The sequence below is a fragment of the Eptatretus burgeri genome, chromosome 10, assembly GCF_056783735.1.
Source record: "Eptatretus burgeri isolate ZD-2024b chromosome 10, Ebu_testis_v1, whole genome shotgun sequence".
NCBI lineage: Eukaryota > Metazoa > Chordata > Myxini > Myxiniformes > Myxinidae > Eptatretus > Eptatretus burgeri.
In genome coordinates, this window is record NC_140970.1 from 171793 (window position 1) to 194968 (window position 23176).

Consider the following 23176-nt stretch of genomic DNA (forward strand, 5'->3'; position numbering starts at 1 on the left):
AATCGAAGTCCGTGGTTGTTTAGCAACCCGCCGGGCCGCGGAGTTTTCCGCGGCACATCTCCCTGCAAGCCCGGGCGTTTGGGAGGAACCCAGGTGCTTCCCTTCGTGGAAATCCCCAATCTCAGTCAGTCAGTAACCATATTATTAGAAGATAAAACCGAAAAAACATGGGTGATAAAGCCTCGGTCCAGATGAAGCCTCGGTGGACCCATGTGAGTACGTCTCTTAATTACATACTGTTTGAACGCGAGATGAACTGTGAGTACGTCTATTAAAACGTATCTTTTAGACCCTTGAGATCCTTTCCTTTTCGACACTTGAGAACCCTGAGATCCTTTCAGACTTTCACACCTCATACCTTATGACCCATTAGATATTCTCATACCTTTAGACACCCACAGACCCATGAGACATTCACAACTTTCTGACTTTTACATCCCTTTGGACCCTTTTTCGACCTTTTAAGACCCTTTAGACCATTATTAGACCTTGAGATATTCAGTTCTTTGAAACCCTTTCTCTCCTATTCAATTTGGAGTGCGTAGTTGAGCAGTTGCACTGTACTGTACTGCGTGAATACACATTTTAGTGAAAAACTCGCACTGCAAACATGTGTGAACCCTCGTGGACATAGCCCACCACATATCATAAACATGCTCTCATCTCATGTCATCATACCCACCACACATCTCACTAACCTTAGCCATAGAATGATGCCAAGATGCACACTGTACTTTTATCAATTTTATTACATCGTATTGGACCGTAGGTACATCTATTTTTACATATTATTGCACCGTCACTACGTCCAGACCCATCAATTTGACCTTTCAGACTTTTAAATCTAGACTTTCACAACTTTCATTTGCAATCAATGACCTTTCACTTAGTAAATAATTAGCAAAGTCCACCCATCCTGAGGGTGGGTGAACTGGTAGTAATCGTATAAATACGACAATTATTGCAGGCGTGACGCTTGTGCACAGAGTGCAGGTATGTTCTTCTGTCTGTAAAGCTTGCACGCACTCACACACGCAACCAGGCCGTTTGTCGTGGACTTGTCGTCACTGAAATGTGACAGACATTAAAATTGGTGAGTAAAAATGTAAATACATTTACAAAATACTTTTTTTTTAAGTACATAAACACGAAGTAAAAACATTTTAAACTAGAATAGCACTCGTGTACCTCCGCCAGACTAAAGAGTTTAAGTTTTGGATCCCACTGATAGGGCAGATCTGCTGATCCGAACCAAAATCAAATTGGCTTGTTCTCATTACCTAACCAACTCATCCACTAAGTTGTCATAAATCGTCCACAACTTTTTGAAATATCATGCTGCATATCGTTTTTTGCAACATCTCTCAATGGTGAAGAATCACTTTAAAGGTTAAAAAAAACTCTCGCATCCAGATCTTCACCAAAATCGAATCAATTCATCCTTGTCACACACCCAATGTGTCTACCAAGTTTAATCCAAATCTGTCAATAACTTTTTGAGATATCGTGTTGTATATTGTTTTTAGCTCCATCACTCAATGGTGAAGAAGCACTTAAAAAATTCTCATGTCCGATCTGGATTTGGATCTTCACCAAAATCTTATCAATTCCTCTTTCTCATACAGTCATCAATTTTCGGCCGAATCTTTTTCAGATATCCTGTTCACAACCAAACAGAGAAACAAACAACCAGACAGGGATGAAATCATAAACTTCACCTACCTTCAGTGGCACATTACCCTGCAGTCTTGAGAAAAAGGACATGGGAAGAGTCTTTTAAATGCTTGCTTTGCATTTCTGGGCACAATCCATATTTTCTACGAGGTGCGATTTTGTCTGACTCAATATTTCCCAATGCTGAGAGAGTGAGCGGTACATTTAATTAGTCAAGATGGCAGATTGTCAAATTAAGTACTTCGAAGCAGAAGGTTTATAAAGTGCCAAGAAGGCGATTTGTGTTCTACAGTGTTCAAGTAGATAATTCAATTGAAATGAAATAAAGGGTTTGCAATTAAAAGGCTGGAGAAAAACACAACAGTGTTCAAAATATAACTCAATTGAAATTAAGTAGTTCCTCGATCATCGACTGACACCTGCAGAGAGACAGACCCAAAAAAATAAAAGTGAACCAATTTCTTTACCCCTCTTTTCGCTTCACGCACGTGGGGTAAAAATGTAAAAGGATGTCAGGATTGTATGCCAAAAAGTATGTGAACAAGATTGGGATAATCAAAATAAATAGTCATGTGAAACCATCCCTACATCTTTTTTGAATAATGGTTCTGCCTGCACGTGACATGATACACACACACACACCAACCAAATTGAGGTTTGTGTGTGTGTGTGTGTGTGTGTGTGTGTGTGTGTGTGTGTGTGTGTGTGTGTGTGTGTGTGTGTGTGTATAATTAGCCCATTGTACGACCATACCCCGAAACGGGGGCTTATGGATTGGGTCTCATCTACTAGAGCCATATTTCTTACATGTATGGACCAAATTTATTTAAACTTTAGCACAAAGACAATGCATGATGGAATACAAAAGCACATCATTTTGTTTCAAGATTCAAAGATAGCTGACTGGCAGCCATTTTGTTACTTAAACGTGTCCCCATCTATTTCTTGGACATGCATCGTCCGATTTTGTTCAAGCTTGGCACAAGCACAGTACATCATGGCATGCATGTGCACCTCACTAAAATGTTGCGGTCTGATCAAATATGGCCGACTAGTAGACTGGCTGCCATTTTAGTTGTAAATGAATATGGTATAGCCCTTTAACTTCATACAGCAAAATTACGAAAACCATGGGGGCGTTTACGTTTTACGTCTTCTTTTTCCTTGCGCTACTCCTCCTAGTTCTGGGCTGATTACATCCAGACTTGCTACATTGGATAGTCATGACCCCAATTTATGTATCAGGGTGTTTTAATGGTGGACTTGGGGGGGGGGGCAGGGGAGGTAGGTGGGGGACGCAAATGCTCCATGTAAATGTAGTGTGTAGCACCGCCTCCAAGTGTTGCAAGTCTCCACCATTTACAGTACAGTACTGTATTCCTGTCCCCCACATTTCCCAGTGCAGGGAGGCATTTTTTATTTACAAGCAGCAGGTACGTTTTTGCTTTGTGCACGTCACCAGAGTTTTTGTTTTTGCATATCGAGCTGTCAGTTACCGATACACCGCTCAAATAAAGGTATACGTCAGAACATGTTGCATGCTTAGAAAAAGATCTCCCGTCAGGTGGGTACTCTGCTTGTATGTATAATGCAGTGCCTTCAGAAATTATTCACACCCCTTGACTTGTTCACATGTTATTGTGTTACAGCCTGAATTTAAAATACATTAAATTGAGATATTTTTGTCACCAATCCACATATAATACTCCATCAATGTCAAAGTGCAATTTGTTTTTTGAAATTTTTACGAATTAATTAAAAATGGAAAGCTGAAATGTCTTCAGTCAATAAGTATGCAACCCCTTTGCGATGACACTCCAAATTGAGCTCAGGTGCATCCAATTTCCTTTGATCATCCTTGAGATGTCTCGACAACTTGATTGAAGTCCACCTGTGGCCAATTCAATGAACTGGACATGATTTAGAAAGAAACACACCTTTCTAGATAACGTCCCACAGTTGACTGCATATCAGAGCAGAAACCTCACCATGAAGTCCAAGGAACTGCCCGTAGAACTCCGAGATAGAATTGTGAGGAGGCATACATTTGGGGAGGGGTATAAAACAATTTCTGGAGTGTTGAAAGTTCCCAAGAGCACAGTAAGCTCCATAATTAGGAAATGGAAAGAATAGGGAACTACCTAGATTCTTCCTCGAGCTGGCCGTTCGACCAAACTGAGCAACCGGGCAAGCAGGACCTTGGTCATGGAAGTGACCAAGAATCCAATAATCACTCTGACAGAACAACAGAGTTCCTTGGCTAAGATGGGAGAACCTTCCAGAAGGACAATCGCTGCAGCACTAAACAAATCTAGGTTTTATGGGAGAGTGGCCAGATGAAAGGCACTCCTGAGAAAAAGGCACATGACAGCAGACCTGGAGTTTGCAAACAGGCACCTGAAAGACTGTGAGCAGGAGGCAAAAGCTTCTGTGGTCTGATGAGACAAAAATTGTACTCTTTAGCCTGAATGCAAAGCGCTACATCTGGTGGAAATGGAGCACAGGTCATCACCCATCTAACGCCATCCCTACCATGAAGCATGGTGGAGGCAGCATCATGCTCCAGGGATGCTTTTCAGTGGCAGGGATTGGGAGACTTGTAAGGATAGAGGGAACAATGAATGTTCAGTGCGAAATATTCAAAGGAAATAGGGAGCAGAAGACGGGTCTTTTAGCAGACATGAAAAATGAACTTTTTGCGGAGTTTAAACAGAAACGTGCTCGAGGACCGAAAGTATATTTCTTATTTGTTTGCGAGGTACTGACAATTAAAATTGCAATGACGTAAAAACTCACATCTGTGCAGCTAATCTGAAGACCATTTACCATTATGAGCATGCCATGGCTTTTTTTAATATAAATGCATAAGGAAAACTAGAAGGGCACTCTGTGGAGCGCATACCTCCACCACACAATGCCTGATCCACAAGAACATATCGGACTCAATCATTTTTTGAAATATAATGCTCTATATCATTTTTGGCCCAATCTCAATGGTGAAGAATCACTTTAAAAATTAAATAACTCTCGTATCCAGATTTTCACCCAAATTACATCAATTCGTCCTTGTTACACACCCAACATGTCCACCAAGTTTCGTCCGAATCCATCTACAGCTTTTTGAGATATCATGCTATTTATCGTTTTTGGCCCTCTTTCTGAATGGTGAAGAATCACTTTTAAATTTTCGTAGCTAGATCCGGATCCAGATCTTCACCAAAATCTAATTAGTTCATCCTTCTCACACACCCAACCTGTCCACAAAATTTAATCCGGATCTGACCACAACTTTTTCAGATATCTTGCAGACAGACAAACAAACAAACAGAAAGGGGTGAAAACATAACATCCTTCACCTTCGGTGGTAGAGGTAATAAGCGTATACAGTGCCAATGGAAAGTCTACACCCCCTTTCAAATTTTTCACCTTTTGTTGCCTTATAGGCCTAGAATTAAATTGCATTAAATTAGATGGTTTTTAGGGTACCCTGTCATTCTGACAGGGAACCCTATTGTTTTTCTTCTGTTTATTTCTTATTAGGGTACCCTGTCATTCTGACAGGGAACCCAATTGTTTTCTTCTGTTTTATTTCCTTATTAGGGTACCCTGTCATTCTGACAGGGAACCCTATTGTTTTTCTTCTGTTTATTTCCTTATTTTTTATAATTTATATTTTTCCGTCGGCAATTTTGCGTGTTCTTTCGCTTTAAAAATCATTTTCTCAGGAATGGTAAGTCCGATCGACACGAAATTTTCACCATAGTATGAAACCTTTTTTGATAGCAAACTTAAGTGGTAATTGTGACGTCATAGGTCACGTGGTACGGGCGCCATCTTGAAAAAACCGAAAAACTTTGGACCTCTGTATCTGAAACTTTCGAGGGTAAAAATGTTTTTGCTTCATAAATTTGAATAAGCTCCTCATGGGGAACAGGGGTGATTTTTCGTGAGGTCATCGGTCAAGAGGTGTGCCAGTCAAAATTCGTTAGGTACAACGCAGCATCGGAAAAATCTGAAATTTCTTGAGCCTCATCTGCACAATAATTCACCGTAGAAAAAATATATTATGACGTCATAGGTCACTTGGTTCGGCAGCCATCTTGTTTTGGGAATTTTTTTAAAAAAAAATCTTCTCCAGAACGGCTAAACAGATTGAGGCGAAACTTTACACACATTCCTCATGAGGTCCTTTATCAAGTTTGTTAATTTCTTATTGATCGGTCATACGGTTTGGCGGCCATCTTCAATTTACCCTAAACCTTCAAACATCTCCAGAACGGCTTGTCAGATCAAGGGGAAACTTCACAAACGTATTGCTCACGAGTAGGGAATATGCTTGTTAATTTCTAATTGAAAGGTCACATGGTTTGGCAGTCATGTTGGATTCATGAAAAATATTAAACAATGTTTTCTCTGGAATCACATAACCAATCGAAGCGAAAATTTGCAACCATCATCCTCCATGATGTCTGCATTCATTGTAAAAATTATGACGTCACAAGTCACAGGGTTTGGCGGCCATCTTGGATAGAAAAACGCATCTTATCCGATTAACACGAAACTTCACACACGTATTCCACTACGGGATAGGAGGCAGGATGTAAACTTATGATGTCATAAGTCATATGGTTCGTCAGCCATCTTGGATTGAAAATTAATAAATTTCAAAAATCTTCTTCTCCAGAACAGCTAAACAGATTGAGGCGAAACTTTACACACACATTCCTCATGACGTCCTTTATCAAGTTTGTTAATTTCTTATTGATCGGTCATACGGTTTGGCGGCCATCTTGAATGTACCTTAAACCTTCAAACATCTTCTTCTCCAGAACAGCTCGTCAGATGAAGGGGAAACTTCACCAACGTATTGCCCACGAGTTGGGAATATACGTTTGTTAATTTCAAATTGATAGGTCACATGGATTGGCAGCCTTGTTGGATTCAAGAACAATATTAAATATTGTTTTCTCTGGAACCATTTATCCTATCGACGCAAAACTTTGCGACTATCATTTAAGTCTCACATCGTATCAAAAGCGGAGGTCCGGGTACCCGGTCATCACCGCCAGCAGTTGTAATTTATTTTTTATTATTTATATTTTTCCGCCGGCAATTTTGCGGGTTCTTTCGCTTTAAAAAATATTTTCTCAGGAACGGAAAGGCCGATTGACACAAAATTTTCACCATAGTATGTATTTTTTTGATAGCAAACTTATTTGGAAATTGTGACGTCATAGGTCATGTGGTACGGGCGCCATCTTGAAAAAAACCGAAAAAATTTTGACCTCTATCTCTGAAACGGTGCGATGGAATTTTTTTTCGCTTCATACATTTGAATAAGCTCCTCAAGGGGAACAGGGGCGATTTTTTGTGAGGTCATCGGTCAAGAGGTGTGCCGGTCAAAATTCGTTAGGTACAATGCTGCATCGGAAAAATCTGAAATTTCTTGAGCCTCATCTGCACAACAATTCACCGTAGAAAAATATATTATGACGTCATAGGTCACTTGGTTCGGCAGCCATCTTGTTTTCGGAATTTTTTTTTTAAAAATCTTCTCGAGAACGGTTAAACAGATTGAGGCGAAACTTTACACACACATTCCTCATGAGGTCCTTTATCAAGTTTGTTAATTTCTTATTGATCGGTCATATGGTTTGGTGGCAATCTTGAATTTACCTTAAACCTTCAAACATCTTCTTCTCCAGAACGGCTAAACAGATTGAGGCGAAACTTTATACACACATTCCCCATGAGGTCCTTTATCGAGTTTGTTAATTTCTTATTGATCGGTCATACGGTTTGGCGGCCATCTTCAATTTACCCTAAACCTTCAAACATCTCCAGAACGGCTCGTCAGATCAAGGGGTAACTTCACAAACGTATTGCCCACGAGTAGGGAATGTTTGTTAATTTGTAATTGATAGGTCACATGGTTTGGCAGCCATGTTTGATTCAAGAACAATATTAACTAGAACGGGCACTCGTAGAGCGCATACCTTCGCCGCAGCCACTAGTTACCTTTGTATTAAGTTGTCCACAACGCATCTCAATACAAATATGCATTTTGTGACCCCCATTGACCTTTGACCCACAACCGCTACCTAGGGTGACAATAGTACTATACCTTGTGTCATTTCAGAAGATGGGGAATTGAACACTGAACAATTTGGAGTTAATTTGATGTAAATCGGAAACATATTAACCGTTTTCATCATGAAAAACGATGTTGACCTTGTTGTGACCTTGACCTTTGATCCGATCGCTCCCAAAATCTAATGGATTTGTCCTTTCATGATGCCAAACAAATCCAAAACAATTAAAGCCTCTCTGCATTTTTTTTTTTTGCGTTAAGTTGTCCACAACGCTTTCCGATATAAATGTGAATTTGTGTGACCCCCTTGACCTTTGACCCCCAACCGCTGCCTTGGGTGACAAAAGTACTATACCATGTGTCATATTAGAGGATGGGGGAATTTAATTTTGAACATTTTGGAGTTAATTTGCTGTAAATCAAAACAAAATTGACAATTTAATCGCGAAAAAACGATTTTGACCTTTTTGTGACCTTGACCTTAACCTTTGATCCGATCGCTCCCATAATCTAATCGATTTGTCCTCTCGTGATGCCAAACACATCCACACAACTTCATGACAATCTGCGAAGTGGTTTTTGTGTAATGTTGTCCACAACGCTTCCCAATCAAAAACTCCATTTTGGTGACCCCCTTGACCTTTGACTTCCACAGACTAACTAGGGTTGCAAACATTATACCATATGCTATATCAGTGGATCGGGATTTGAATACTGAACATTTTGGATTTAATTTGATGTAAATCGGAACAAAATTGACACTTTAATCGCAAAAAAACGATTTTGACCTTTTTGTGACCTTGACCTTGACCTTGACCTTTGATCCGATCGCTCCCAAAAGCTTCGCCTGGCGTCCTTGAGTAACTGCACATCATCTCTGAAAATTTCATGCAAATCGGTCCAGCAGTTTTTGCGCGATGTTGTCCGCACACATATTTACCAATAAATAAATACACAGGGGTCAATACAATACCTTTGTCAAACGAAGTTTGTGAAGGTAAATATTGTTTTCTCTGGAACCACTTATCCTATCGACGCAAAACTTTGCGACTATCATTTAAGTCTCACGCCGTATCAAAAGCGGAGGTCCGGGTACCCGGTCATCACTGCCAGCAGTTGTAAAGTGGCAGTTCTCGTTAGGGTACCCAGTCAAATGGACTGGGCAACCTATTGTTTTTCTTAAGTTTATTATTATTTTTCTTCCGCCGCAAATTTGCAAAATTTCCGGATTTTTTCGCTTTAAAAGCCATTTTCTCAGAAACTAAGTCCGATCGACACAAAATTTTCACCAAATATGTATCTTTTTAATAGCATACATAATTGATAATTGTGACATCATAGGTCATGTGGTGCGGGCGCTATCTTGAAAAAAAAGATAAACTTTGGACCTCTGTATGTCTGAAACCGTGCAATGGAAAATTTTTTTGCTTGATACATTTTACCAAGATCCCTCTCAGGAATACGTGTCATTTTTCGTGACGTCATCGGTGAAGAGGTATCCCGGTGAAAATTCGTCAAGCAGAACACCACATGGCAAAAATTTGAAATTTCTTGAGCTTCATCTACACATAAATTCATCGTAGAAAAAAAATATTTTGACGTCATCGGTGACGTAATTCGGCCGCCATCTTGTTTTGAAAATTTTTTTTTTTTAATCTTCTCCAGAATGGCTGTGCAGATTGAGGCGAAACTTTACAGGTACATTCCCAGTGAGGTCCTTTTTCAAGTTTGTTAATTTCTTGTTGATAGGTCACATGGTTTGGTGGCCATCTTGAAAAAACCCTAAAACCTTCAAACATCTTCTTCTCCAGAAGCGCCGGTCCAATGAAGGCGAGATTTCACAACTATATTCGGGACATTTATGCGATATAAGTTTGTTAATTTCGAATAGATAGGTCACATGGTTTGGCCGCCATGTTGGATTTAAGAAAAATATTAAATAATGTTTTCTCTGGAATTCCTTAAGCCATCGAAGCGAAAATTTGCAACTGCCTTCTCACATCAAGTCTGCATACATGGCAAAAATATTTTACCTCAGAAGTCACATGATTTGGCGGCTATCTTGGATAGAAAAATACACCTTATCCGATTTACACGAAACTTCACACACTTGTTAGGGTCCACGATGGAAAGCCGAATTTAAATTTATGATGTCATAGGTCACATGGTTCGGCAGCCATCTTTGATTGAAAATTAATAGATTTTAAAAATCTTCTTCTCCAGAAGGGCAAGACAGATTAAGACGAAACTTCACACATATATTCCCCATGAGGTCCTTTCTCAAGTTTGTTAATTTCTTCTTGATCGGTCACATGGTTTGGCGGCCATCTTGAATTTACCCTAAAACCTTCAAACATCTTCTCCAGAACGGCTGATCTGATCAAGGGGAACCTTCACACACCTATTGCACATGAGCAGCGAATACAAGTTTGTTAATTTCTAATTGATAGGTCACATGGTTTGGCAGCCATGTTGGATTTAAGAAAAATATTAAATCATGTTTTCTCTGGAACTGCTTAACCTATCGAAGCCAAAATTTGCAATTGTCATCTACCATAGTGTTTGCACACGTGGTAAAAATTATGACATCACAAGTTACATGGCTTGGCCGCCATCTTGGATTGAAGGATAAATATTAATTAATGTTTACTCTGGAACCGCTGCATTATATATGCGAAACTTCACATTTATAATTTCGCCGACATGTGAAAGAAAAGTTTAAAATTTCAACCTGATAAGTCATGCGGTTTGGCAGCCAGAATTATTTAATTATTTGAATCTGGTAGCCAGTAATAAAGAAATTGAACGCTTTGTGCTGCCCGGTTCGTAACTCGTCTATTCCACGGTTTCTCGAAGCAGGCCTGTGTTTGTATCACCATTAAATAATGTTTTCTCTGGCACCGCTTATCCTATCAATACGAAACTTTGCGACTCTGATTTAAGTCTCATGTTGCATCAGTTGTGTCAAAGGCGGACACGTCTGGGTACCCGGTCATCACTGCCAGCAGTTATAAAGTGGCAGTTCTAGTTTTTATTGTTCTTCCGCCAGAAATTCGCGAAATTTGCAGATTTTTTTCAATTTAAAAATCATTTTCTCTGGAATGCTAAGTCCGATCGATACGAAATTTTCACCGTAGTATGTATATTTTTTGATAGCACACTCACGTTATAATTATGACGTCATTGGTCACGTGTTGCGGTTACCATCTTGAAAAAAGAAGATAAATTTTCGACATATGTATCTCTGAAACCGTGCAATGGAAAAAATTTTCACTTGATACATTTTACTCAGCTCCCTATCGGGAATACGTGTGATTTTTCTTGACGTCATCGGTGAAGAGGTATCCCAGTGAAAATTTGTCAAGTAGAACGCCACATGGGAAAAAATTTGAAATTTTTTGTGCGTCATCTACACATAAATTTCAGGTCGAAAAAAATTATTTTGACGTCATCTGTGACGCAATTCGGCCGCCATCTTGTTTTGAAAATTTTTTTTTTTAATCTTATTCTCCAGAACAGCTGTACAGATTGAGGCGAAACTTTACAGGTACATTCCCCGTGACATCCTTTTTCAAGTTTGTTAATTTCTTGTTGATACGTCACATGGTTTGGCGGCAATCTTGAAAAAAACCCTAAAACCTTCAAACATCTCCAGAACCGCTGGTCCAATGAAGGCAAGATTTCACACCTATATTCAGGACATGTATGTGATATAAGTTTGTTAATTTCGAATTGATAAGTCACATGGTTTGGCCGCCATGTTGGATTTAAGAAAAATATTAAATAATGTTTTCTCTGGAATTCCTTAAGCCATCGAAGTGAAAATTTGCAAGTGCCTTCTCACATCAAGTCTGCATACAGGGCAAAAATATTTTACCTCAGAAGTCACATGGTTTGGTGGCCATCCTGGATAGAAAAATACACCTTTACCAATTAACATGAAACTTCAGAGACGTGTTCCAATACCCAGTTGGAAGCAGAATATAAATTTGTGATCTCATAGGTCACATGGTTCGTCAGCCATCTTGGATTGAAAAATAATAACTTTAAACATCTTTTTCTCTGAAACGGCTGAACAGATCCTGGCGAAACTCCACAACTATGACCGCCTCTCCATAACGAATAAAAAGTTATCACCCCCTTTTGAGGTACGAAAATGTTTGGCAGCCATAATGGATTGAAGGAAAAATATTAATTAATGTGTACTCTGGAACTACTGTATCAATAAATGTGAATCATCAGCGATGTGATGGAACTGTCATGTGGAATGAAGGTTTGAAATTTCAAGGGGATCGGGCCCAGGGTTTGGCAGCCATGTGGGATTTAAGAAAAATATTAAATAATGTTTTCTCTGGAACTGCTTAACCTATCGAAGCGAAAATTTACATTTATCATTTACCATCGTGTCTGCACAGATGGTAAAAATTATGACATCACAAGTCAGATGGTTTGGCCGCCATCTTGGAGTGAAGGATAAATATTAATTAATGTTTACTCTGGAACCGCTGCTTCTATATATGCGAAACTTCATATTTGTAATTTAGCCGACATGTGAAACAAAAGTTTAAAATTTCAACCTGATCGGTCACACAGTTTGGCAGCCAGAATTATTTAATTATTTGAATCTGGTAGCCAGTAATAACGAAATTGAACGCTTTGTGTTGCCCAGTTCGTAACTCGTCTGTTCCGCGCCGTCTCGAAGCAGGCCTGTGTTTGTATCACTATTAAATTATGTTTTCTCTGGCACCGCGTATCCTTTCAATGCGAAACTTTGCGACTATTATTTAAGTCTCATGTTGTATCAGTTGTGTCAAAGGCGGACACGTCTGGGTACCCGGTCATCACTGCCAGCAGTTATAAAGTGGCAGTTCTAGTTTATTTTTATTTACACATCATAACCCACAACTTTCAAGTGAAAAACAAATTCTACAAATTTCAGCAAACCAATTAGAAATACAAAACTAGAATATCTTGGTTGGATAAGTGTCCACCCCCCTTGTAAGTTAGCTCAGGTGTAACCAATCACCTTCAAAATCACACACCAAGTTAACTAGCCTCCACCTATGTTAAATTACAGTGACTAATTATTTCAGAATAAAATCAGCTGTTCCTGTAGGTTTCCTCTGCTGGGTAGTGCATTCCACAGCAAACTCAACCATGAGCACCAAGGAACTTTCAAAAGATCTCCGGGATAAAGTTGTGGAAAGGCACAGATCAGGGGATGAGTATAAAAATATTTCAAAGGCCTTGAATATCCTTTGGAGCACAGTCAAGACAATCATTAAGTGGAAGGCATATGGTACCACCAATACCCTGCCTCGATCAGACCGTCCCTCCAAACTGGATGACCAAGCAAGTAAGAAACTGATCAGAGCTCAGACACCAAGAGGCCAATTGCAACTTTGAAAGAGCTATAGTGTAGTACAGGGGTCTCCAACCTGTGGTGTAGCCTGCGGGCATGCAGGGCGGGGCATGATGATGGGAGGAGGGGTCGGCGTGGTCGTCGGGTCTGCAAGGGGTATAAGGTGTGCGCGCCGCCTGAAGCGTTGTAGTAATGCTGGAGTCGCCCGGCTCGTGAGTGTGCTGAATACGTAATAAAGGAGAGCCGCGGGCAAAGTACGCCCGCGCTCGCGCTTGTGCAACACAGCCCGGCTCGACTGTTCCCCCGCTCGTGTCTGCCTGCTAAGCATCTTCTATCCAGTACACCACAGTTGGCTGACGAGGATCTTCGGATTGGCGTGTGCAGGGCGTCAAATAACCCGTGCGGTTCCAGGCTACGGAGCCAAGGGTCTCGCCAGCACGAGCACGACAGAGGAGCGTCCGGCACGGCTCAGAGATCGTTTTATTTCTGGTCTGCGAGACGCAAAGATGGTAGCAGCCATCCTGCGGTTGACCGACATCACATTCGACTCGGCGGTCGGGACTGCTTCGTCTGTCGCGCAGACACTCACGGATGTCCGCACCATCGCTGGCCAGGACGTAATGAGTAGCTCCAGCAGGGGCATGTCGGCTGATCCCGAGGTCCACGCGGTGACCGCGCAGGTGCCGCAGGTCGCGCAGCCCGGAGTCCGCGCGATGACTCAAGTGCCGCAGGTCGCACGCGCGCCTGGCGGTGCGGGACGAGGGCGCGCACCGCAGCACGGTCGCACCGGGAGCGAAGTGGCTTTCCAGGGGTGCTGGGGGTGTGGGGGTCCGCACCTGCGACAAGTGTGCCCGTATAAGAACACCGTGTGTTTGCATTGTCACAAGGTGGGACATTTGAAGCGTGTGTGTCGGATGGCGGGGGCCTCCGTTGGGGTCTTGGATGACGAGGTGCGGGAGGACCCCAGTGACCTGGAGATCAGCCTGCAACCGGGGCATGGCGATGCCGGCGGGCCGGAGCAGGAGATGCAACCACGGTTGAGTCTGTTTTCCGTTGGTTCGGAGATGACGACGCCGTTCACGGTGGAGGTCGAGGTGAATGGCGAGCCGACCGTGTTTTGCGTGGACACCGGGGCTGCGGTGTCGGTCATGGGTGAACAGGCGGCTCGTGGTCTTCGCGGTGTTCGCCTGGTCAAGACGGCCTTGTCGCTGTACACGTACACCGGTGAAGCGATTGCACCGCTTGCGAGGGCCGACGTCTCAGTGCGCTACCGAGGTCGACGCGCCCGGCTCTCGGTGTTCGTGGTGCGAGGGGGGGGGGCGCCCTTTTGGGTCGGGACTGGCCGGCGCACCTCGGGCTGGATCTCCAGTTCGTACCTCCAGGTGTGCCAGTGCTCTCTTCGATGCCTTCGTCGAGTACCGAGGGCGAGGTTCTGGCGGCGGGAGCCACGTCGATGCAACGGGAGCGGCCGTTCGTTGCTGCCTGCGGCGGTGATGTACGGTTCGGGAGCGGCGAGAGCCGTATCAGCTCTCGCGATGAGTTCCTGCGCTTCGGCAGCGTTCGTGAGGCAATGCGCGCCGGTGTTGTTCGGGCAGCTTCAACAGGTTGCGGTGAGCCCGTGGCGTTAAAGGAAGTCGCGAGTCACAACAGAGTCGACAACCAAGAGACGGACTCGTGATGTGGGTTGTGGGTTGCTGTTCATTGCATATGTGTTTTTCCTTGCTCTAGTGATGCAGTTTAACGTTGTTGAAATAAATGCCAGCAGTTCCCGTGTGAGAGTGGGTTTGGCGGAGATCAATCAATGGGATTTGTATTATGATCAATGTGATGTGGTGGCTTTGGGAGCGGTGGTGGCGAATAAAAAGGTTGGGTTGGCCTTCCATTGTCCCGGGCCGCGGGCAGTTGCTTTGTCATGTGCTGGGATTTTATCAAAAGAACGCGCTGTACGGAAAAATGAGTTTGCAATGGTTCAAATGATGTTCGTAGTGATTTATAACGAGCCTATGATTGAAGTGTGGTTTAAATGGAATTGCTACCGTCTAACTGCCGTGTGGGTCTCGGAGATCGACTCGGAGCCAAGACTGGTGCGCTGGTCGGCGTTACCCCTACCTCTGGTTGCGGGCGCAGCTCTCTGTGTTCGCTCAAGGCCGTTTAGACGGGCGTTGGCGTCTCAACTGATTGTGGTGCGTGGGTTGTTTTGGAGCATTGAGTGCGTCCAGCCAGCGGCGCTGTTCAGCGCCCCCATCCAAGGTCGATCGAGGCTGGCGCTGGCGCCACGGCTTCCAGACAGCGGGCTTCCAGCCTCGGAATGTTTATCTACGTCGGGTCTGCCTGGGGGAAGTGGGCCGGAGGCGTTTGATGGTGCCGGGGGAGGTTTGCTCGGGAGATCGCCACGGCCTCGCCGAGGGCCATGTCAGCATGAGCCGCCTGGGGGCGTTTCCGCTGTGTAGGGCTGCTGTGCTTTTCGCCTTGCTGCTTCATATCGGTAACGCGGCCAGAGTTTGGGAGGTGCTGTGTGCACCTCCGTCTTCGGAACCTGGCCGTGGCAGCTCCATTAGCTCGCTTTCACGCATTATATGATGTGATGTGCTGTTATACTTCGCTGTTTTCATTTTTTGTGCCTTGTCGACTATTATACCGTAATCCTTCGTGTTGTTTATGCTTATTATGATGGTGATCATTTAATAATCATAGTTTTAGGAGGGAGGAGTGTGGTGTAGTCTGCGGGCATGCAGGGCGGGGCATGATGATGGGAGGAGGGGTCGGCGTGGTCGTCGGGTCTGCAAGGGGTATAAGGTGTGCGCGCCGCCTGAGGCGTTGTAGTAATGCTGGAGTCGCCCGGCTCGTGAGTGTGCTGAATACGTAATAAAGGAGAGCCGCGGGCAAAGTACGCCCACGCTCACGCTTGTGCAACACAGCCCGGCTCGACTGTTCCCCCGCTCGTGTCTGCCTGCTAAGCATCTTCTATCCAGTACAACACATCCACCCCCCTTGTAAATTAGCTCAGGTGTAACCAATCACCTTCAAAATCACACACCAAGTTAACTAGCCTCCACCTATGTTAAATTACAGTGACTAATTATTTCAGAATAAAATCAGCTGTTCCTGTAGGTTTCCTCTGCTGGGTAGTGCATTCCACAGCAAACTCAACCATGAGCACCAAGGAACTTTCAAAAGATCTCCGGGATAAAGTTGTGGAAAGGCACAGATCAGGGGATGGGTATAAAAATATTTCAAAGGCCTTGAATATCCTTTGGAGCACAGTCAAGACAATCATTAAGTGGAAGGCATATGGTACCACCAATACCCTGCCTCGATCAGACCGTCCCTCCAAACTGGATGACCAAGCAAGTAAGAAACTGATCAGAGCTCAGACACCAAGAGGCCAATTGCAACTTTGAAAGAGCTATAGTGTAGTACAGGGGTCTCCAACCTGCGGCCCACGGGCCACATGTGGCCCCTTAGACGGATTTATGCGGCTCACGGTGCCATATTAAGTTTACATTACAATGCGGCCTGCGATACTGCCAATTTGTCAGAGACACTGATCAAAGCGTTCTGTATATTTATTATGATTTTGACTCATATTAGACACATGTGTTTTTAACACGATTATTCATTTATCATATTCGTTGGCAAGAAAAATATATTCAGCACTAATTTTTGTTTAAATTTCCGCATATGAATTTTTTTTTTTTTTCGGAATTTAGCGTCCTTTTTTGGGTGCGGCCCTCCGCCCCTCACCACTTTGGTTTTGTGGCCCTCCGCCCAAAAAGGTTGGAGACCCCTGGTGTAGTAGATAGTAGAAAAATCGTGCAAATTATGATACAAGCATCAAATTTGGCATTTCTGTTCTGCAGGGCTTTCTGGTCAAATCTGCCCGAGTGGCCATTTGAAAATCAAAATTTTTAAAAATTAGAAAAAAAAAAAAAAAAATCAAAAAAATTTGAAGTCACAGCTGGCTGAAATTCTTGAAGCGCAAGTGAACATCCCAGACAGAGAACCAAGGGGAGATGCAGTCATCATTGATGGCTCAGCACTTTTCAATGCCCTACCTCCACGCACTTCAAAGATATTTGATGACTATGCTAAAGAAGACATCATCCCAAAGGTGGAATCCTATGGTGCCAGGTACGAGAGGGTGGACGTAGTGTTTGATGTGTACAAGAAGTCAATCTGAAGTCCGAGGCAAGGTCGAAAAGGTGGCAAGGAATCAGAAGAAGAGTGACAGGAACCAGTAAGACCCCAAGTAACTGGAGAAGCTTTCTTCGAGATGACAGCAACAAGACTGAGCTGTTTCACTTCCTTGCGGAAAATATGTGTGAAGCACAGACGACAAGCACAGTCAGTGTCACAAAAGGAGAAGATGCCATTAGCAACACAAGGAAGTCACTGGATGCTGTGTCTCCATGTTGTCATGAAGAAGCTGACACTCGAATATTTGTACACGCCAGGGATGCAATAACGGATGGTAGCAAGTCCATTATCATTAAGACTAATGACACGGACGTACGAGTCATAGCAATATCTGTACTGCCATCCTTACAGGAACTAGGTCTTGAGAACATGTGGATTGCCTTTGGCCAAGGAGCCAAGGCACAATGTATTCCAGTCCATGAGGTAGTTTCTGCAATAGGTCCTGAGAAAGCTAGCGGGATCCCATACTTCCATGCGTTCACTGGATGTGACATCGTGTCTGCCTTCCACGGTAAAGGGAAGAAAACTGCATGGCAGACTTGGAATGTCTTTGATGTTTGTGAAACATTCACCAATCTCAGCCAGCATCCAACATTGATTCGTGATTTTCACTTTTTTGAAGTTTTTTTTTTTTTTTTTCAAAATTTGGATTTTCAAATGGCCAATTAGGCAGATTTGATTAGAATCCCCTGGAGAACAAATGTGCCAAATTTTATGCTTGTATCATCATTTGCACGATTCCTCTCAAAAATTGCTGTTATCTGCCCCACCACTACATGCCTTTATGACAAAGACAAGTCGCTGTGTGCATGTGACAACAATATCCCAAGCACTCCACAAGTCTGGCCTGTACATTAGGGTGGCAATAAGGAAGCCATTACTCAAAAAACCCACCTTGACTCCTGTTTGAGGTATGCAAAAAACCACTCCAGAGATTCTGAAGCCATGTCGCAAAAAGGTTTGTGGTCTGACAAAACCAAGATGGAACTTTTTGACCTAAATGCAAAACGTTACGTTTGGCGCAAATCCAACAGCACATAAACGTATTTAAGAATACTATCCTAACGATGAAGCATGGTGGCGGCAGCATCATGTTATAGTGATGTTTCTCATTAGCAGGTTCTGGGGCACTTGTCAGGAGAGAAGGGAAAATGAATGGAGTAAAATACAGAAAAATCCACCAAGAAAACCTGCTGCCCTCTGCAAGAAAGCTGAAATTGCTGAAAAGAAATTGCAAGAAAGCTGAAAAGAAAGCTGAAGTTCACCTTTCAGCATGACAACGACCCAAGCACACAGCCAAAGCTACATTGGAGTGGCTAAGGAACAAAAAGATAAATGTCCTTGAGTGGCCCAGTCAAGAGCCCTGACCTAAATCCAATTGAAAATTTGTAGCATTACTTGAAGATTGCTGTCCATCAACGCTCCCCACGCAACTTGACTGAGCTTGAACAGTTATGTACAGAAGAATGGGCAAATACTGCCTAATCAAGTTGGTAGAGTGCAAAGTTGGTCAAGACCTATCCCAACACTCACACCTGTAATTATTGTCAAATGTGCTTCCACCAAGTGTTAACTTTGGGGGGGGGGGGATGGGGATGGGGATGGACACATATCCAACCAAGATATTCTAGTTTTGTATTTTTAATGAATTTTCTGAAATTTGTATAATTTGTTTTTCACTTGGAAGTTGTGGGTTACGATGTGTAAATAAAGGTGGAAAAAGTCTGATTTAATGCAATTTAATCCCAGGCTATAAGGCAACAAAATATTAAAATTTTGAAAGGAGGTGTCGACTTTCTATAGGTACTGTATATGTTCCACTAAATCATAAAATAAGCGCATACCCTGATTATCCAGATTCCACCGTATCGATGCAAATGGACTCAAGGATGGACAGGGAACAATCATTATTCAAAGAAAGATGTAGAGATGGTTTCACATGATAATTTCTTGTGACCATCCCTTCATTACACCCAAGAAAGGTGTAATGGAAATTATATGCAGGAGGCCATTCGGCACATCATGCCTGCACCACATCAACATCAGACCAATTTATATAAAAAGAGAGAAATGAAAGATGTTATTTTTCTTCTTATTCCTTTCTGGGGGAGAAGGGGAGTGGGTGAAGGTGGCTCTTGGGTGAGAAACACAACATCAACCACACACTACCTCTTGATGAGACCCCCCCCCACAAACAACACTCAGATGTCTACAATCACATATCCATACTCGACCTACTAAAAAGTCCTGCCAACATCCCTGTGTCCCTCTATCTCCAATACTTCCAGGTACCAATCTAATTCCAATTCAAATGCATCTCCCATCTCTGCTGCCACTACCTTTCCAAGGAAACCATTCCATGCATTAACCACTCTCTGAGTTAAAGACCGCTGCCTTACTACCATCTTGACTCTCCTCCTCTTTACTCTCAGGCTGTGGCCCCTGGTCCTACAACTGCCTACTGTGCTGAATATAACTGCCTATCACTGCCTACTGTGCTGAATAATTATTCTGCACTTATTTATATCTATACCTTTCATTATCTTAAACATCTCCATCATATCTCCTCATAACCTCCTCCTTTCTTATGTATAAAACCGTCTCCTTCACCCGCTCCTCATAGCTGAGTCTAGCTCGGCCCGAAACCAATCTAATAGCCATGTGATGACCAAAACTACACACAATATTCGAGATGGCGCCTCACCTCACTAAATTCCGATGCAATGTTAAAACCACCTCTTTTGATTTACAATTGATCCCCCTCCAAATTCAACCTAAAACCCTACCTGCTTTATCTAAGGCTGCTGGCTTACCACCCATATCTATTACCATCCCCAGATCTTTTTCCTCTGTGCCACGCTCCAAAATTTCCCCTTGCATCATGTAATGTCTATTTGCATTATTCTTCCCCATCCCAAACACCTTTTATTTGCTCAGGAAAATCTGCATCTGCCAATCTTTTGTCCAATCTACGCAAATATCACTACTTTCCTGAATATGATCACAACCCCCATCAATCCATCCAGCGGGACCATACTCTGTGCAGATCGTCGGTGCTGCCGAAGCAGTCTCCTGGGCCATTGGACACAATCCTGGATGGGTAGTCACTCCGACACAGGATACTCAAATGGCTCAATCATCCCAGCAAGCTGGTACTCATTTTGCCGACCTCGGAAGGATGACAGGCTGAGTCAACCCCACCTGGTATTAATTCAATCGCAGAACGGGATCTGAACTCAGGACCCGAGGATCCCAAGCATGCCACCCTCACCATTAAGCGAAAGCAATGCCTACCCCTCTGCTATCTGTCTACCTTACCTCCAAGCTTTGTGTCATCTGAAAATTTGGAAAGCTTTCTCTTCACCCCACTATCGACTATCCATTGTTTACATACTTTTTGGTGTAAAATTCCTACATCCTCTTGAATAAAAAGTTTTTATTTCTTATCACCATTCACCAGTTGCACATAGTTCAATCACAAGGCAAGAAACTCTGCTACAAATTTCCAATCAATGTCTTTCCATTGTAATGCTATTTAAAATAAAAAACTGCTCAATTATTACCTCGTCCCTTTAGGAACTTACACAATTGGCCATAATCCTTGTTCTGGAATCTAGAACATACCCAGATGAGTAGACATTTCTGCGTTTGTAGCCAAGTGGCATCATCTTTGTGCCTTGTTGCATCGTCCTTCACCTGTTCATGAAAATCACACCCATACCTCCACAGTGCCTTCAGAAAGAATTCACACCCGTTGACTTTTTCACATTTTGTGTTCCAGCCTGAATTTAAAACGGATTCAATTTATATTTTTTGACACCAATCTACGACCATAATGACAAAGTGAAAACGTTTTTAGAAATTCTTACAAACCTATTGAAAATGAAATACAGAAATATCAAATTACCTCCACCACCAAAAATGAAGGTTATGTTTTCACCCTCTTTCTGTCTGTTTGTTTGAGTCCAGGATATCTCAAAAAGTTGTGGATGGATCCGGATGAAATTTTGTGGACAGGTTCGGTGTGTGACGAGGACGAACAGATTCGTTTTTGGTGAAGATCCGGATCCGACTACTAGAATTTTTAAAGTGATTCTGCACCATTGAGAGATGGGGCCAAAAACTATATAGAGTATGATATTTCAAAAATGTATTGGGCCAGATATGTTCTCGTGGATCAGTCAATACGGGGCAGAGGTGTGCGCTGCACAGAGTGCCCTTCTAGTTTACACAAGTGTTCAGCCCCCTGAGTCAATACTTTGTAGAAACACCTTTGGCAGCAATTACAGCTTCAAATTTTCTTTGGTATGTCTGTATCAGCTTTGCACATCTGGATTTGGGGGATTTTCTCCCATTCTTCCTTGCAGATTTGCTCAAGATCTGTCAAGTTGGATGGAGAGCGTCAGTGAACAGTCATATTCAAGTCTGTCCACAGATTCTCAATTGAATGCAAGTCTGGGCTTTGGCTGGACGACTCAAGAACCTTCACATTCTTGTTCTGAAGCCAATCCAGCATTGCTTCGGCTGTGTGTTTGGGGTAAGTCTGATTGGAACGTAAACCTTTGGCGCAGTCTTCGGTCTTTTGCACTCTGAAGCAGGTTATCCTCAAGGATTTGCCATATTTGGGTCCATTTATTGTTCCCTCTATTCTTACAAGTGTTCCTGTTGCTGAAAGACATCCACATACCATGATGCCACCACCACGATGCTTCAAGGTAGGGATGGTGTTAGATGGGTGATGAGCTGTGCTTGGTTTCCACCAGACATAGTGCTTTGCATTCAGGCTCGAGTTCAATTTTCAGTCTCATCAGACTACAGAATCTTTTGCCTCAGGCTCTCAGTCTTTCACATGCATTTTTGCAAACTCCTGGCATACTGTCATGTGCCTTTTTCGCAAGAGTGGTTTGTCTGGCCACTCTCCCATAAGGCCAAGATTTGTGAAGTGCTACAGAGACTGGTGCCCTTCTAGCAGGTTCTCCCATCGCAGCCAAGGAACTATGTAGTTCTATCAGAGTGGTCATTGGGTTCTTGGTCATCTTCTTGACCTCGGTCCTTTTTGCCCGGTTAATCAGTTTGGTCTGATGGCCAGCTCGTGGAAGTCTGGCAGTTCCATATTCTTTCTATTTCCTAATGATGGAGCTTACTGTTCTCTTGGGAACTTTCAACACTCGAGAAATTGTTTTATACACTTCCCCAATTCTATGCCTCCTCACAAGTGTATCTCAGAGTTCTAGACAATTCCTTGGACTTCATGGTGGAGTTTCTGCTCTGACATGCACTGTCAACTGTGGGATCCTGGATGGAAAGGTGCGTTTCTTTCCAAATCATGTCCAGTCAATTGAATTGGCGACAGATGGACTCCAATCAAGTTGTCGAGACATCTCAAGGATGATCAAAAGAAATTGGATGTACCTGAGCTCAATTTGGAGTGTCATAGAAAAGGGATTGAATACTTATTGAAACAAGACATTTCAGATTTTCATTTTTAATTGATTTGTAAAAGAATTATATTAAAAAGAAACAATTCCACTTTGACATTACAGGGTATTTTTTGTATATCAGGGACAAAAAAAAAAAAATCTCAATTTAATCCACTTAAAATTCAGACAAACAACAAAATGTGAAAAACTCAAGGGGTGTAAATGTTTTCTGAAGGCACTGTGTATGTTGAATCGTCATTGGATTGTGAGAATAACTAAAAATTGGATCTCATTTCGTCTGTACAAATACAGATTCCTTACAAAGTACAAGTTGTATGGATAGGTTGTTTAATTGGGCACTTGTGGCACAGGCCAAGTATAGGGTTTTTTATTTTTAATATTCTTTCACTCCTCAATGAAGAATACGACACT

The 23176-nt window shown here is 42.7% G+C and overlaps 1 protein-coding gene across 4 annotated transcripts in view; it reads right to left on the minus strand.

Annotated features, from left to right (window-relative positions):
• Positions 1-731: 731 nt before the first annotated feature.
• LOC147017781 (uncharacterized) overlaps positions 732-23176 on the minus strand; it is a 50963-nt gene continuing 28518 nt past the window's right edge. Inside the window, exons 8-9 of one of the 4 annotated variants that reach the window (XM_085896744.1) lie at positions 1723-1857; positions 732-1067 (exon numbers count right to left, since the gene is read on the minus strand). In XM_085896744.1, the coding sequence (XP_085752870.1) occupies positions 1736-1857 (122 nt within the window). In that variant the 3' untranslated portion in view covers positions 732-1067; positions 1723-1735. The other 3 variants (XM_085896743.1, XM_085896745.1, XM_085896746.1) reach the window with 3 other exon arrangements.